This window comes from Felis catus, chromosome D4 (assembly GCF_018350175.1).
Source record: "Felis catus isolate Fca126 chromosome D4, F.catus_Fca126_mat1.0, whole genome shotgun sequence".
Lineage (NCBI taxonomy): Eukaryota > Metazoa > Chordata > Mammalia > Carnivora > Felidae > Felis > Felis catus.
In genome coordinates, this window is record NC_058380.1 from 69932074 (window position 1) to 69948057 (window position 15984).

Below are 15984 nucleotides of genomic sequence, written 5' to 3' on the forward strand. Positions count from 1 at the left end.
ATGGGGTAATGAGAAATGGGGAGAGGAGGCAGCAAATAACACAAGTGGAGTTCACCTAAGTAAAAAAAAAAAAAAATAAGTGTTTTTGCTTAACTGTTTTTTTTTTCTTTTTTACCAGGAGGACGTGGGCAACAGAGCCACTTATAGTGCTTTGTAAAAGCCAAAGCTACCCACGCTCTGCTCCATACCTATGGAATCAGTCTTACATGCAAGAGTGGTCCCCAGGAATGTGATTTGCTCAAAAGCTTCCTAGGTGTTTCTGATTCGCACAACCCTGGTTAAGAATCAATAGCTTGGATGATGACTAGAAGGAGCACGTTTCATAAAGGACTCTGAAGAGGAACTCTATAACAATCTACTTGAACTTTGAAAACAATGCAGATAGTCACTCTCTGTTGGAAGGGATACAGGAGAATGTGAGTGACCCAGAGATCAAAGGATCGGGGAGCTGAAGGTTCTAGTATATTCTAGACTGTTCCTGCTTCTGACAGCTGCTTAACCACCACTGAACTGAGTACTCGCATCAAGGAGAGAACACACGGTGCTGAATACCGTGCAGAATACAGCCAGAACTTGCAATTCCTATAGGAAAACCTAACCGTGGAAGCCCAGTAGGCCTGTCCAGGGCAGGGAATGGTGATAAGCAGTCTTTAAAGTGTTAGTCAGGTGGTCATCTCCAGGTGAGTGGCCACCACCAGGGGCTGACATGTCGTCACTACTGCCAGTCACACAAATGACATGGGGGTTCTGGGGACATTCAAAGCAGCCGAAGCTTGGGTAGAGGATCTTGCTGACAGAGGAGAGGCTGGAGAGAAATGCCATACTTAAAATGTTTTTAAAGCCTCTTTTGCTTCAACACTGTTTCTGAAGTTGGAGGGGCAGACACTCGTGGGCACACCTTAAAAGAAATTCAGTGGGGCTGAAAGATGACATGAAGGGATTCCAACAACTTTGATATTGTAGCAATCAAGGGAACAGTGCGCAGCCCCTTAAAAAAATAAGATGGCGTTTTGGGACTGAGAAATGCTCTTCTAATACCTGCCTTCCCTTTTTGTACCTGAGACAAAAATAAAGTGCCTTGGAACGAGTAACCAGTTTATCCCACAGCCCCACAAAACAGAAATGTGATCGGAAAATAAATCTTTTAATTTTGATTCACTGGGAAAAAGGTCAAACTAAGCCAAGGGTAGATTTTCAACAGAATACAGGGATAAGCACAAGGGAAATACGAATAGCTCTTGCTCAGCATATAAAGTCAGCAGAGAGAAGAGCAGGCAGACCCCAAATTTAGAGGACCCATAAGTTATAAGGTAAGTACTACAGTGGAGAGGGGGTTGTGTTCTGCATCTGGTCCTACCTTGTAAACTCTTCACGAAGGTTGTTCGGTTCCGAAGAATAATATTTAACTCGAAAGTGCAAAGCATAAGCAGGTCCAACTGAACATAGGGAGATGGAACATTGAAGATGTTTTTCCCCAGTTTTGAAGATCACAGAATGGACAAAAGGAAACACATGTTACATCTAGTAATACATTCACTGCTACCGGGAGGGCACAAAGGGACATACACAGCTAGAGAGTTCTTTTCAATCCTTTCATTTGGAAGACTAAAATGTACTTTTGCATTGACAAAGACGGCTTAGCTAGTAACTTATTCTGGAATAAAACCCTAACCATGTAGATGAATTACTAAGAGCTGACATTTTACTTTCACCCAATTGCCAAGATATTCCAAACAGATACTAACTTTTTACAAAATACTAAGTGGGCTAAAGGAAAGTGACATATAAACAGCAAGGGTTCCGTAATCCAAAAATGCAGTAAGAACACTTTAAAGTATTACACTTTTTAAAAATTGCCCATGCATAAATAACACTGAAGAAATGCGGTTACTGCACCCGTAAAACCAGAGAGCTGGACCAGACTGTCAAAAACTCCTGCTTTCCCATTCTCTGAGTCTACTTTTACAACTCATTAGAAAATGAATATAATAGGCGTAAAGTCATGCTTGTGAAGAGCATATTAATCAGTTCTCATTGGCAGGGGTGCCTGATTTCAAATGAGAGCATAGTCTGTTTTTTAATATCTACCGAAAACTCTTATCCAAATTTTAAACTCTAACATTTGGCCAGCCTTAAGAAATGAAAAATCATTCACTTAAAACTGAATCTATTTTAAAACGCTCCCAAGTTCTGATGAAAACATAATACCTCAAAACACTGGCAAAGGAGTTTTACTCTCTGATAAAAGAAATAAGTGAGTAGGCTAAGTTCTGCTTACTTACTTTTCATCTGCTTTTTTATGGGTTTGGAATGGTCCAGCCAGTGCTGAAAGAAAGAAAAAGTTTCTTTAGGAATAGTTCATCAGCAAGACCATATAGAGGCCACATTTACCCTCCTCTATAAACCTTAGTAATTCTCCCCATAAAACCAGGCATTGGACCAGATCAGGGTTCTGAGGTTGGGGATCTGCAAACTGCTGGGATGGTATTTAAAAAAAAAAAATCTGTGCTTATGCACATTAAGTACATTTTTTTCTTGGGAAAGTTAGCTTTTCAAAGAGGTGTCTCTTTTTCAAAGAGCTGTAACTAACTGATCTTTGAAGGCTCTTCTAGTCTGAAGAGCTGAATTTCTCAAATCACGCTCAAACTTCGGCAACTATCCCAAGTCACCATCAGTATAGTAAAGACCACAAGCCACACTGCCAGGAATCTCTGATCACGCATGGGTCTTGTAGCTTTGTCGTTTTCAATGCTAAAATTGTAAAGCCAAAATTCACGACCCCCAAGGAAGATGGGAAGGCAGGCAGGGATTTGCCAGAGATAACTGTGCTCTGGTCAATGAGGACATTCCAACTTCCTCTCATTTTCATCAGAAAAACACTTGGGTCCTATCTACTGCCCCCAGGAAATTGCAAAACCATTTCTCTCATACGCAAGTTTCTCTATAATGTCTCTGTTGTTGATACTACAGTTCTGACGAGACTCAGCAGCTTGACTTCCATGGAAAACAGCATTTAGGACCATTATGCTTCTGGCCTCTGCCCTTGGAGGGCAGGGATGGTGCACTTCAATCACTTCTGTTTCCCATGCCAGGCTCCAAGCATGGAACCCAGCAGTCCCATATTAGATTCTTAAGAAATAAATACATGCTTGATGTAATTTTTTTTTAAGTATGTGTCACGCCTAGCTCAGAGCCCAACACAGGGCTTGAACTCATGCCCTGGAGATCAAGATTTGAGCTGAGAACAAGGGTCAGACTCATAACCAACTAACTACCCAGGGGCCCCTCGATATAATTTTTTTTTCTTTTAATGTTTTTTTAATTTTTGAGAGAGAGAGAGGAAGAGAGAGACAGAGAGAGAGAGAGAGAGAGAGAGAGAGAGAGAGAGAGAGAGAGAAAACGTGAGTGGGGGAGGGGCAGATAGGGAGACATAGAATCTGAAGCAGTCTCCAGGCTCTGAGCTGTCCGCACAGAACCCAACACGGGGCTTGAACCAACAAACTGTGAGATCATGACCTGAACCGAGGTCGGATGCATAACAGACTAAGCCACCTAGGCATCCCTAATGTTTATTTATTTTTGAGGGTGGGGGGAGGGGCAAAGAGAGAGAGGAGCTCAGAGGATCCAAAGCAGGCTCTGTGCTGACAGCAGCGAGCCCAATGCGGGGCTTGAACCCACGAACTAGGAGATCATGACCTGGGCCGAAGTCGGATGCTTAACCGCCTGAGCCACCTAGGTGTTCCTCAACATAATTTTTTTAAAAGAAGGCAAAGAGGAATTTTTCCCACCACTTCACGTCAACCCAATACACACTGAAACGTCACCATTATGGTAACATTTGGAATGACACAGCCAGAGTGGGTTTCTCATTAGCTGCTCAGAATCAGGGGCCCTTCTGCTGACTGCCAATATACTTTCAGAAGCAACTTCAACTCTGCACATTCTAATAATGAGAAAGGGTGGGGCTAAATTAGTACAGTGCACTCTACCCCTCACCAAAGAGCCCATTATGACTGTGTAGGAGGAGGGGAATAAGGAAACACAAAAGCAAATAACAGGTAAATTATAACACAATAAGCTGTGAGCAGTGCAGTGGGAGAACGTGGGCTTTTGTCATTTCCACCCTCCGGCTAAGCAACCACCTAAGAAAGGAAGATCAGCACAGCAGGATGCAGATCTCAAAGGCACTCGTACAAGGTGCTTTATCTCACTGTTTACAGCTTTGAATTGGAAATGACCTAAATGTCCATCAACAAAGAAGGATTAAAAAAATGGCTCATCCACATGATGAAATACTATTCAGCCTTTAAAACTGATGGAGGCCTATTTACTGATGTGGCAAGAGACCCACAGCTCAACATTTGAAGAAAAAGAAGCCAAACAAACCAGGATCCTGTTTATATAAAATTATTATTTTCTATTATGGTACGTCCAGAAGGATTTATAGACATTATTTTTTGGATGTGGGGCTGTAAATGCCGTTTACTTTTTTCACTTTTCTGCATAATTTTTTACTTTTAATGACAATATTATTTTCATGGGGGTGGGTCATGTGGTCACTTCCATTAATTAATTCATTGCTTGCCCATCAGGCAGTTTGGGATGATCAGTTTGCCCTAGCAGAATTCCGTATCACTGCTGCCCTCAATCAAGCAGAAAACCTCGGACCTCAGCCCCTGGGAGGATTACAGATACAGACGTGATAAAAGTATATTTACTTTCCTGCCAGTAAGTATCACACTAATGGCTATGACTAAACTCTTTCTTCCCCTCACTATTACCCTGCAAAGAAAGTTCTCTGCAACCAGCCTTCTAATCTCATTAGCCTCAGAGGCTCACAGCTTAAAGGGGCTTGTCCCACTTCCTTCCCTCATGCCCCCTTGTATCTGGAATAGAACACGTCAAGCCCACTGTTTCCCTCCCTCCGCTGTCAAACTATGATCTTGATCTGAGTCCGACTGTGTTGTTTCCTTGGCGGTGGTTCTCAACCCTGGTTGCGCACTGCGGTCACGACGCAGGTCCCACCCAAGAGCCATTAAAGAGAATCTCAGAGCATTAGTGTTTGTTAAAGGCTCCCAGCGTGCCCATGAAATATTCAGTGCCGAAGTTTTCCCCTTACCCAGCAATATGTCCCTACTGATCTCGGGGATCGTGACACACCCATGACCCCTTCTGAAAATCACCGTCAGGGCTTTGTAAAATCTCAAGCAATTTACTGGCCAAGGTTTACTGGCCAGTGGTCTATGGTTGGTGTTAACCGACAGTTCACGGCTAGTGTTCCTGCTGGACAGCAGACTGCTTTTCCCTCTGGCCATGCTGCTGAAGGAGCTCCCTTATCCATGCAGGCTGGCCCCCGTCCTTCCTGCACAGCCACGGGGCCCTGCCAGGATGGACGCTTGTGAAAAGTCTGGGGCTCACGCATCTGGGTAAGTAATCAGAAACAGTTTCCTTTTAAAAGCTCCTTGCCCCTACAAGGTTCAGATCAGGTTGCTTGCCTGCATCGGAGGTGATAAGAAACCCAGCCAGAATCCTAAAACAAGACATGATAAAACCTATCTGGTATCCAGGCAGTTCAAAATGACCTGACTTTCTTTCCTAGCTGCAGGAGGGGACCAGACTCTGATGACTCCTATTTTATCCCACAAGACTACCTCGTGATGAATAACCCGGGCACTATGGCCCCAAATGGCATTTAGTAAATCATATCCTACACTTGGCTTGGAGGCCTAAATTCAGCATCCGCGAGACCTGTCTTAGATGTTCACCTGCATCCTGACCAAATATAGCCACACCGCCTGTCGGCAAAGGCCAAGGCAAATGGCTCCAGACCTCTTAACGTACCATTAAACCAGTCACTGGAGACAGGCAGGTGCATTTCTAAGTTCAGAGGGCATGATATTTAACTCAAACATTCTAACAGGTGTTAGAAAGGTGGTTTCTGATCTGAATTTCTCATCCAAGTCCATCTGGCAAAACCCTTTCCATAAATCAAGATGGGAGATGATTTGGCAAAGCCCATCTGTTCTGACAGTATATCAGTTCTGGAACTCTGACATGTAAAAGGCTGGTTGTAGCACTGAGTTGTCTAAAATCTATACAGAAGCACTTGAACCACAATGGCCAAGAGAAGCTCAGGGGTTGAAAAGGGCCTAAAACCTGCCTCAATGACCCCTGAGCCCTCACCATCGAGTCTGAGTGGTCAGAACTCATAGCTGGCATCCTAGTACCTGTAGATTTCTCAGCTTACAAAGAGTGTCTAGTTTGCATTTAAATTAGAGCTGGAAGGAATTTGAAGAGATAATCATATCCAAAGGATGAGAAGAGAAAGAAGGGAAAGGACACTTTTGGAGCTTACTGTGTGTGCTATGATTTATAATAAGAAATATATATTTGGTCTTAGTTTCTGGCACAGAGCTCCTAAAACCCTTGGAATTTTCTAAGCCATAAGAGCAAGAAAGGTGTTCTGACATTCATAACAAACTCCTTCCTACCGTACCAGAGTTTATGTCAATGAGGTGACTTATTTTTTAAATTTTTTTAACATTATTTATTTTTGAGAGAGAGAGAGAGAGAGAGAGAGAGAGAGAGAGAGAGGGAGAGGCAGAGCAAGAGGGAGACACAGAATCTAATGCAGGCTCCAGGCTCTGAGCTGTCAGCACAGAGCCCGACATGGGACCCGAACTCACGAACTCAGATCATGACCTGCGCAGAAGCCGGATGCTCAACCCACTGAGCCACCCAGGCACCCCAATGAAGTGACTTTTGAAGAGCACCTAAGGATGGGGGCTGGTTGTCAGGGGAACCACCCACGTGACTGGACGGTTGAGACTTACAGTCTCACCGCGCTGACCTCTGGGGAAGGGGCAGGGGTCTGGAGGTTGAATCAATCACCAATGGCCAATATTTAATCAATCGTGCCCTTGTAATAAAGCCTCCATGAAAACTCAATTTGGAGAGCTTCCAGGCTGGTGCACACAGAGAGACCTGGAGAGGGACAGATGCCCAGGGAAGGCGCGGAAGCTTTGCACAGCCCGCCTCACCCTATACTTGCTCTATTCATCTCTTCTGTCTGGCTGTTCCTGAGTTACCTCTTTTATAACAGACTGGTGATCTAGTCAGTAAAATGCTTCTGAGTTCTGCCATCTGTCCTAGAAAATTAACTGAACCAAGAGGGGTCATGGGGACCTCCCATCGACACTGCAAAAGCACAGGTTACAATCTGGACATGTGATTGGCATCTGAATTGTGGGATGGGAAACAGTGTTGGAGGACTGAGCCCTCAGCCTGTGGGATCTGAGGCTATCTGCAGGTAGAGAGCGTCAGAATTAATTGCTCGGTGGTGTTGGAAGAAACACACGTTGGACTGTGTCATGTCCATCACTCGCTCAGGCCTCAGAGCCGATGAAGGTGACTGTGCACAGGGCAAGGTGTCCGGGATCACGGTGTAGGTGAGGCAGAGGCAGGATCAGAAATCAGGCTGTGGCAGCATCCATGGTTCTGGGTCCACACCACACACCAGCTTGAAGTGCCTCCTCCGCCTAAGGAGGGATCTCCCCTTCTCATCCAGGATGGAGCCCTATAACCTCACTTACACCAGCTACTTGAGGTTTCCTTGGGAATTAATCTAAATCAACTGCAGAGACCCCTTTATCAATAGCTTTCCATTCAGCATCAATATGCATATGGGCAGGAAAACCCTCCCCCTGCCAGCTTTCAGAGACAGGCTGCGGGGAGACCTGTGGCATTTCTTGAGCTGTTCCACACTTTCTCGTACTAAAATAGGAGGAGGCAGAAGATCAGAGCTTGAGTGCCAGCTCTGCCAATCACCTGGTGTGTGGCCATAAGCAAGACCCCTGAGACTGTTTCCTCATCTGTGCACTGAGCTGTCCCCTTGACACACTGAAGAATCCACCGAGTGGCTGTGGAACCATTGAAATGGAAGGGTTTCCTGTCTCTTATAGTAACATACCCCACTATTAGTGTTTCCTGAGAGTACTTCCCTCCAGGTACATCTGAAATGGTAGGAAAGCTCAGTGGCGTCCCCACAGGAGGCACATGTGACGCCAGAGTGAAGCCGCAACAGCCCCATTAGCACCCAATGATCCTCTCGGCAGCCACCATATCCGTGTCAACCTCACCTCACAGCCCTGGGCCTCTTATTACCCATCCGCACGATTCTAGGCTGCAAAGACCAGAGGAAAAACATCTCACAAGTCTGGAGACAAAGGCCAAAAATCACCTTTTCGGTATTCCTTGCTGCAAAGCTTACCACCATAAAATGCTCCAGAGCCCCTGTTGGGAGGGGCTCTGGAAGGGACTTGAACTGGCCGCATCTCCCAGAACACCACCCCTATGGCCACACACCTGCCCCCAGGGTCGGGAGGGAGGCTCCTGATTGGTGGGGCTGGTATGACCCCTGCCCCAGATCCCTGCCATACCTCTCCCCTCTGACTCCTCATTGGGCTCCTCACTGATACTCAGGCACTCCCTCTCCAGGCTCCCAGAGTGAGGACAGACCCCAATGTATTCCATGGGACCAACGAGATGGTCCGTCTCCCTCAGGAGAATGCAGCAGGCAGGGACAGTGTCCTGCCTACTTCTGCACCACAGGGACTACCGCTGAATGAGCTCCAAGGCAAAGTCAGCTGAATAGCTACTGACTAAATGGGTTCCTCCGGCGGGCGCATGCACGTGGATGTGTGTGTGGATGAGAGGCTACCTCGTGTAAAGGAACCAGCGTAGCCTGGTGGAAAGTGCTGGCCTGTGGAATGAGATCAGGTTCTGAATCCTGGCTCTGTCCCTCACTTTAACCTTTACAAGGTTTCTAATGAACCTCAGCTTCATCATCTGTAAAATGGGTCTGCTTTATGGCTAGTTTCACAGATGATGAATGTTAAATAAGAGTTATGTAAAGTTTTTAGGTGGATGCCTGAGCAGGAACTCAGTAAACAGCAGCAATCTGACCAGTCTGGTCCGTAAGAAAGCTGGGTGGGTGTAAGCCGGAGCCTCCTCTCTCAGAAGAAAGCTTTCATATGTAAAAATAGAACCCCTGCCCCTGCTTTGAGCTGTGCAAAAGTGAGATCTACAGAACAAGCTCCTGGGTGGCCTTCCTGCCTTGATATGGAAAAGGGAAACAGGAGGCCCCAGCCCCAACTGCTAAAAATAGACGAGCCGATAGACTCTGACCTTGCTTCAGGGCTGGGCAGCGCACTATGGTAACCAGGCTTGGCTCTTCGCAGGGAGCTGGGGACATAAGCTGGGTCTGCAGAGAGCTGTGCCAGGAGCCCCGCCACTGCCAGCCTTCTGATTTGCATGCAGGGGCAGGGTGGGGATGTCATTTCTTGCAGGAGACGCACACGGCAATAAGCCAATGGCCAAGGGGACGGTTCGCATCCCAGCCTCCATCTTGTACACCTGCCACCAACTGCTTCATCCCAGGCACCCAGAAAATTGACTCAGGGAACATTCCCAAAGGGATCACCTAAACTGCTAAATTTTCTCCCACAGGCAAGGCAGCCTTGCAGGTTCCCGCTAGCCTAAGTGCATCACCTCTGGGAGCTGTGATGACTTCTGGTCTCCCCTCAGCATGCTCAGGTAGGAAGAGGAGACCCACACTGGGGTTAGATTACAAGACTCCTTCTCCTCCATTAACTCGCTGAGCCTCTCAACCTCCCAGATGTCACCACCTCCACTCTACAGTTAGGAAAACAGGCTTGCAAGTACAGTGCATTGAATACAGCACTTACCCCTCAAGTTGTAAAACCTGACTTTGAGTCTGAGGGGTACCACTCACTGAGTGCATTCATTTCACCATCCACAAGACAGAAACGTTTGACAAATAATTTCGAAGGTCACTTCTGGGGCTGAAGACTGATGTTAAAAAAAATTTTTTTTTAATGTTTATTTGGTTTTGAGCAAACAGAGACAGAGCATGAGCGGGGGATGGGAGGAGAGAGAGAGGGAGACACAGAATCCAAAGCAGGCTCCAGGCTCTGAGCTGCCACCACAGAGCCTGACATGGGGCACGAACTCACGAATGGTGAGATCATGACCCGAGCCAAAGCCAGACGCTCAACCAACTGAGCCACCCAAGCGCCCCTGAAGACTGAGGTTTTAGGTTGCATGCCTTGTCGACAAAAGTCCCCAAGAAGCAGCAGTCTTAAGTCTCAGGATCTAATCAGAAAGGTCTATTTATAAGCACAGATAACGAACCCACAGCCAGATGAGCAAACTGCCACAGAAGGCAAAGAAGCTCAAAGGTTTCCAGAGAGGAGGAGAAATGCTGCAAGTTCAGGACATGCTGCATGAAGGAAGGGCTGCCATCTGAGACAGTCCTGAAGGACAGCCAGAAGTTTAAATGGGGTGAGGAAGGGCACGCCGGGAGGGGAACCCATAAGCAAAAGCATGCACAGAAGTGCAGGCATCTCCAGAGCCCGGTCTGTGAGGAGCCCAGCCTAGAAACTGGACTAATGAGAAGGCTCCCGGGAGCAGCTGCTGCACAGCCTCGGATCCTCCAGGTCAGGTAGACGAGGACCCTGCACCTGCTTTGTGGGGGAAGAACAGCACGTCACGTTCAGGGCTAGGAGCTGGAAAGATGGCAGGGCCTGTAGAGGCTGAGCATCCAGGTGTCTGGCCTTGGAAGGGCGCCTGGACCCCGCTGAGGCTGTGCCAGGACACCGGCAGACGGGAACGCCTGGCAGCCCGGCGAGCAGGGGAACATAACCAGGTCCTTCCTAATGGAGTCACATCCTTGGCTTTCTGGGAATCCAAGTGGCTGGAGAGGGGTCACCTGGGGATGAGGACATGGCAGCAGGGAAACAGGCACGTGGCTCTAATGGCAGAAATGATGGTATCTTTTCCCTTCTGACAGGAGAAGAGTGTGGGGCAGACGTGCCTGCCTTCCCTTTAGAACATGAGAACTGAAAGAGCTCTTGGAAACAGGCCCAAGAACCCCATTTTACAGATGAGAAAACATTTTACAGATAAGGACAAGGGAGAAAAGGGGGCTTACTGAAAGCCCCCAAATAAGTCAGGGGCAGAGCCAGGAACAAGGTCCAGGTCAGACTCATAATCCAGGGCTGTAGACATTTTGAAGCCAAAAATACCATATGTGTTAAGGCACACAGAAGGCAGAATGGAGAAGCGTTTCTGGGAAGAGAAGGGCCGATGAGTGTCAGATGATGGGGACAACTGGAGGATACTGGAAACAGACAAACTAAATCTGGCACTCAGGAAGCAACCGGAAATGGAACAGTGATGCAGGTATAGGGAGGGGGTAAATGCTAGAGAAACAGAATGTTTTCGTCAAACCAAACAGTGAAAAAAGGACGGACAGAGAGAAAGAAAAACTCTGAGGTTCAGGGGAAGAAAATTCAAGGCGTTTCAGCTAAATGACCTCAGTCTTCTCAGCAGGAGGTGAGGCCAAATGCAGGCCCCAAGTCTCTGTGGGGAGACTGGACTAGAGGGCTGTGGTCAAGATTCACAAGGGGAACCGAGTCCACGGCTCCAAGAGAAGCTCAGGGGCTTGGACTTTGCTGCATCTGTGAGCTGTGACCTGAGCCCGTGACAATGCCCGCCAGCCTGGGAGACACAGCAGAGGAAACAGATGGACCTGCGTGTTGAGGGGAGACCAGGGGACAGTCATGGGGGAGAGAGCATCAAAGGGCAAGTGAGGACACAGGCGAGACGGCTGAGGCTTCACCAGGCCCCGAGAGGGGAGAACGAGGCAGGAGGGGATCCTTAAGGGACAAGGCCAGACACAGAGGGACCAGAAAGATGGAATTAAGGGAAGTGATCATGGAATGGGAGCAACAGAATTCCAGCTCTTGGAGTGATCAGGTGGTGACAGGACCCAAGTGAATCTGCGTGAGGTCTACCCAAGTGAATTTGCAATGCAAGGAAACAGCGTCCGGGACATTTACAAAGGAAGGCAACTTGAATTGCCAGGTTGCCCAAGGGAAGAGAAAAGCTGAGATACCAGGGCGAGGTCAGAAGGCAGGGCACTGGGTGGCTCAACCTCAAAGACAGCAGAACTGGACAGGGAGGAGAAAGAGAAAAGCTGGTCCACCCCTTGTCCAGGGTCCTGGCGGGTGGAATCTCTGGCTGGGAAATGGAGAAGGAATTGGGTCTACTAACTCCAGGCGGCAGCTGGAGTGTTCATGGCAACAGTCAAGGAGGTGAGGGGATGGGCTGTCGGTAATCAGGCAGTACTGAAGGACAGAGGGGCATCTGCCCAGGAAGACACCGCAGCCGGGATATAACTGCATCATCTTGGACTCGGCAGCCTCATACACACATTCTCAGGTGCACCCAATCCCTAGGCACTGATTCTGAGCATCTTAGCCTCAATTGTCACATATGGCCCCCAAGGAGTATCTTAACAGGTGTCTTTAGGTAGAAAAGGTTAGCCATGTACACTCAAACATCTCCTGTCAGGGAACTCACCCTTTCATATGCTGTCTAAAACAGCACCGCCTCTTATTCGGTCTATCCGCTTACTCTATTTTCTTTTTCTTAACACTCATTACCATCTGTCATCTATGTGTTCATACTTTATCTACAGTGCTTAAAACAGGGCCCAGTGCATAACTGATGCCTGATGAATATATATGTTTTTTACTCAATTATAATTAATATCCAGTGTTATAATAGTTTTGGGAACACAATGATTCAACAATTCTGTACTTTTTTTTAATGTTTCTTTGAGAGTGAGACAGCGAGAGCTGAGAAGGGAAAGAGAGAGGGAGAGAGGGAGAGAGAGAATCCCAAGCAGACTCCACACTGTCAGCGCAGAGCCCGATGCAGGGTTCGAACTCACAAACTGTGAGATCATGGCCTGAGCCGAGATCAAGGGTTGGACACTTGACCAACTGAGCCACCCAGGTGCCCCAACAACTCTATACATTTCTCAGTGTTCATTGAGATACCTGTGCTCTCAATCCCCTTCATTTCACCCACCCCCCCACCCACCTCAATAAATATTTTTAGATTACTGAATAATTTATCTTTGAAACCCAAAGCCAGATTTTGTTGGGGAAGGAGACTGAAGTCATTCCTGCTTTTGAAAAGAGTGGTTCTGAGCTACATCAGATTCACTCCCTCTAGCACCCCCACTGTGGACAGGTCTGTCTCAGGCAAAGCAAGGGAAGTCTTTGCTGACCTAATACAACCTCCTGGAGCCTGCAAGATGGTTGTCTGGCAGTGCCAAGATCTGCTCCGACCGGCCCCCTGCACCCACTAAGCCTGGCTGGGATTCAGTGTGTTCACAGCACCCGCTCCCTCCACCCAGCAAGAGTCCACAAGAAGATGTTTTTGCAGTCTCTCTGCCAGTTAAAAATGAAAGCATCATTAAAAGAATTTCTAGAATGGTATTTCTTCTGCTTTCTACCTACTTGAGAAATGTGCCCATATTGCATCCCTATGCTTGGAAATGTTTCCCGAATGCATTCCCCTGCACAACAGGGACGGTTCTTTCTCTTCCTCTCCCGGTTATTGGCCCCCTCAAGGGGGGGCTGGAGGGGGGCATATGGATGAATTTCACACGGGTGCCATCACCACCACCCCAACAATCGTGACTGCAACAACACTGCAGCCTAACTCCTATTTTTCTCTACCAACCTCTAGCAACTGTGAATCTGCAATTAGCATGAAAACCAGCGTGTCCCGAAACGAATCAAAGAAATACGTACCGCAACCTGGGAAGAGTCGAGGAACTGGAGGCCAAAGTAATCTGTTTCCACGAGGTCCAAGTGGTACACGATCTGATCAAACAAATCCTGGCCTTTGGCATGTTTCTGGAAGGCAATTGGGTAGATGAAGATTTAGGATGTGACAGCCGGATAAGAACAAAACGTTTTAGAGAGAAAAAAAAAAACCAAAATCACTTTTCTCTCTATGCTGCATACATGTATATGTCACAGTACATAAATTTTTAAAAATTTAATTATTTTCATTGCAATGGAAACCCATTACTAAATCTCATTACTCATAATGGAAACAAAACAAAATACCAACTAACAACTTTGTAGGATGAATAGGGAACCAAAGCCTTATTATGAAAACTGGTAAGTGAAGGGAAAAAAGTCAAGCATTGATCTGGCCTTTAGCTACAGCCCTCGGTAACCAAAGAGTAGATGATACGATATACAAACATTAACTCAAAGTATCAGATCAAAGACCTAAATGCAAGAGCTAAAACTATAAAACTCTCAAAACAGAGGCACAAATCTTCGTGACCTTGGATTAGGCAATGATTTCATAGATATGACACCACAAGCACAAGCAATAAAAATAAATAATATAATAAAATAAAATAAACCAGAGGTGCCTAGCTGGCTCCGTCAAATCGTGATCTCGGGGTTGTGTGTTTGAGCCCCATGTTGGGCATGGAATCTACTTAAATTAAAAAACAAAACAAAGGAAACAAACAAACACAAAAAACCCACAATAAACCAGGCAGGCATCATCAGCAGAATGTAAAACTTTTGGGGCACCCAGGTGGCTCAGTCAGTTGAGCGTCCAACTTCAGCTCAGATTATGATCTCACAGTTTATGAGTTCGAGCCCCACACTGGGCTCGTTTCTGTCGGCACAGAACAGGATTCGGAGCCTCTGTCCTCCCCCCCCTCCTCCACTTGCACTCTCTCTCTCTCAAAAATAAACATTTTCTTTTAATGTAAAACTTTTGTGCTTCAAAGGACCAAGACATCAATAAAGCACAAAGACAACCCAAAGTGGGAGAAAATTTTTACAAATCACATATCTGGTAAGAGACTTCTATCTAGAATATATAAAGAACTATTACATCTCAATAATAAAAAATATATTCAATTAAAAATGAACACGGGATATATACACAGTTCTCCAAAGACATACAAAAATACCCGATAAGCACATGAAAAGATGCTCAATATCATTAGTCATTAGGGAAACGTAAACCAAAAGCACAATCCAGCACCATTTCATACCCACTAGGATGGCTGTAATAAAAAAGACAGATAATAACAAATCTTGGAGAAAGTGGAACCCTCATATACTGCTGACGGGAATGCAAAACTGTATAGCCATTTTGGGAAACAGTCTGGCATGTTCTCAAATAGTTAAACACAGAGCCACCACCTGACCCAGCAATTCCACCCCTAAGTATATATATCCCAGAGAAATGAAAACATTGCATTCATACGGAAATCTGTACCAAAATGTTCATAGCAGCATTAACCATAATAGCCCCAAAGTGGAAGCAACCCAAGTGTCTATCAACTAACGCACAGATAAACATAATGCGGAAGAATCGTATCCACACAATGGAGTATTATTTGGCCATGAAAAGGAGTAAAGCCCGGATACATACTAGAACATGGGTGGACTTTGAAAACATTATAGTAAGTGAAAGAAGCCAGTTACAAAGGACCACATATTACACGAAATGTCCAGAACAGGGAAAGCTGGAGACTGGAATCAGATTAGTGGTTTGCTTAGGGCTGCAGTATTTGTGGTGTGACAGCCAAGGTGAGCACGGTTTTTTTGGGGGTAAATGAAATGTTCTAAAATGGATCACGGTGACAGACGCACAACTCTATGAATATACTAAGAGCCACTGAATTGTACCCTTGGGGCCAGTGAATTATCTGGCACGTGCATCTTAATAAAGGTATTAAAAATAGCAAATGGGCAGAATTTCTCTTTTTAGTAGTATACCAACAACAAAATGAAGAAGGGGTAACAGACTTGCAATATCACAATTTTTCAACTTCTAAAATGGTAGGCACTAGCATTGGGCACCGGGGGCTACTAACATCACAGGAGGAGACAACCAGCCACTGTGTACCCCCCGATGAAGAACACCCCACCACCCAAGACATAATTTTGCTCCCCAGGCTTCTCTCTCTGCAGGGAAAAACTATCAAGACTGGGACTAATACAACCACTAGACCCAACTGCCAACTTGGAGGAAATGCAGAGCAATGTTCTCAACTACATGGGACTG

At 46.3% G+C, this 15984-nt stretch overlaps 1 protein-coding gene across 14 annotated transcripts in view; it reads right to left on the bottom strand.

Moving 5' to 3' along the window:
• The window catches only part of EPB41L4B (erythrocyte membrane protein band 4.1 like 4B), a 130518-nt gene that overhangs the window by 77899 nt on the left and 36635 nt on the right, over nt 1-15984 (bottom strand). For all 14 annotated transcript variants that reach the window (XM_045043937.1, XM_045043934.1, XM_045043938.1 and 11 more), the window contains exons 2-4: nt 13689-13793; nt 2283-2325; nt 1358-1436 (exon numbers count right to left, since the gene is read on the bottom strand). In XM_045043937.1, the coding sequence (XP_044899872.1) occupies nt 1358-1436; nt 2283-2325; nt 13689-13793 (227 nt within the window). The remainder of the gene's footprint in view (nt 1-1357; nt 1437-2282; nt 2326-13688; nt 13794-15984) is intronic.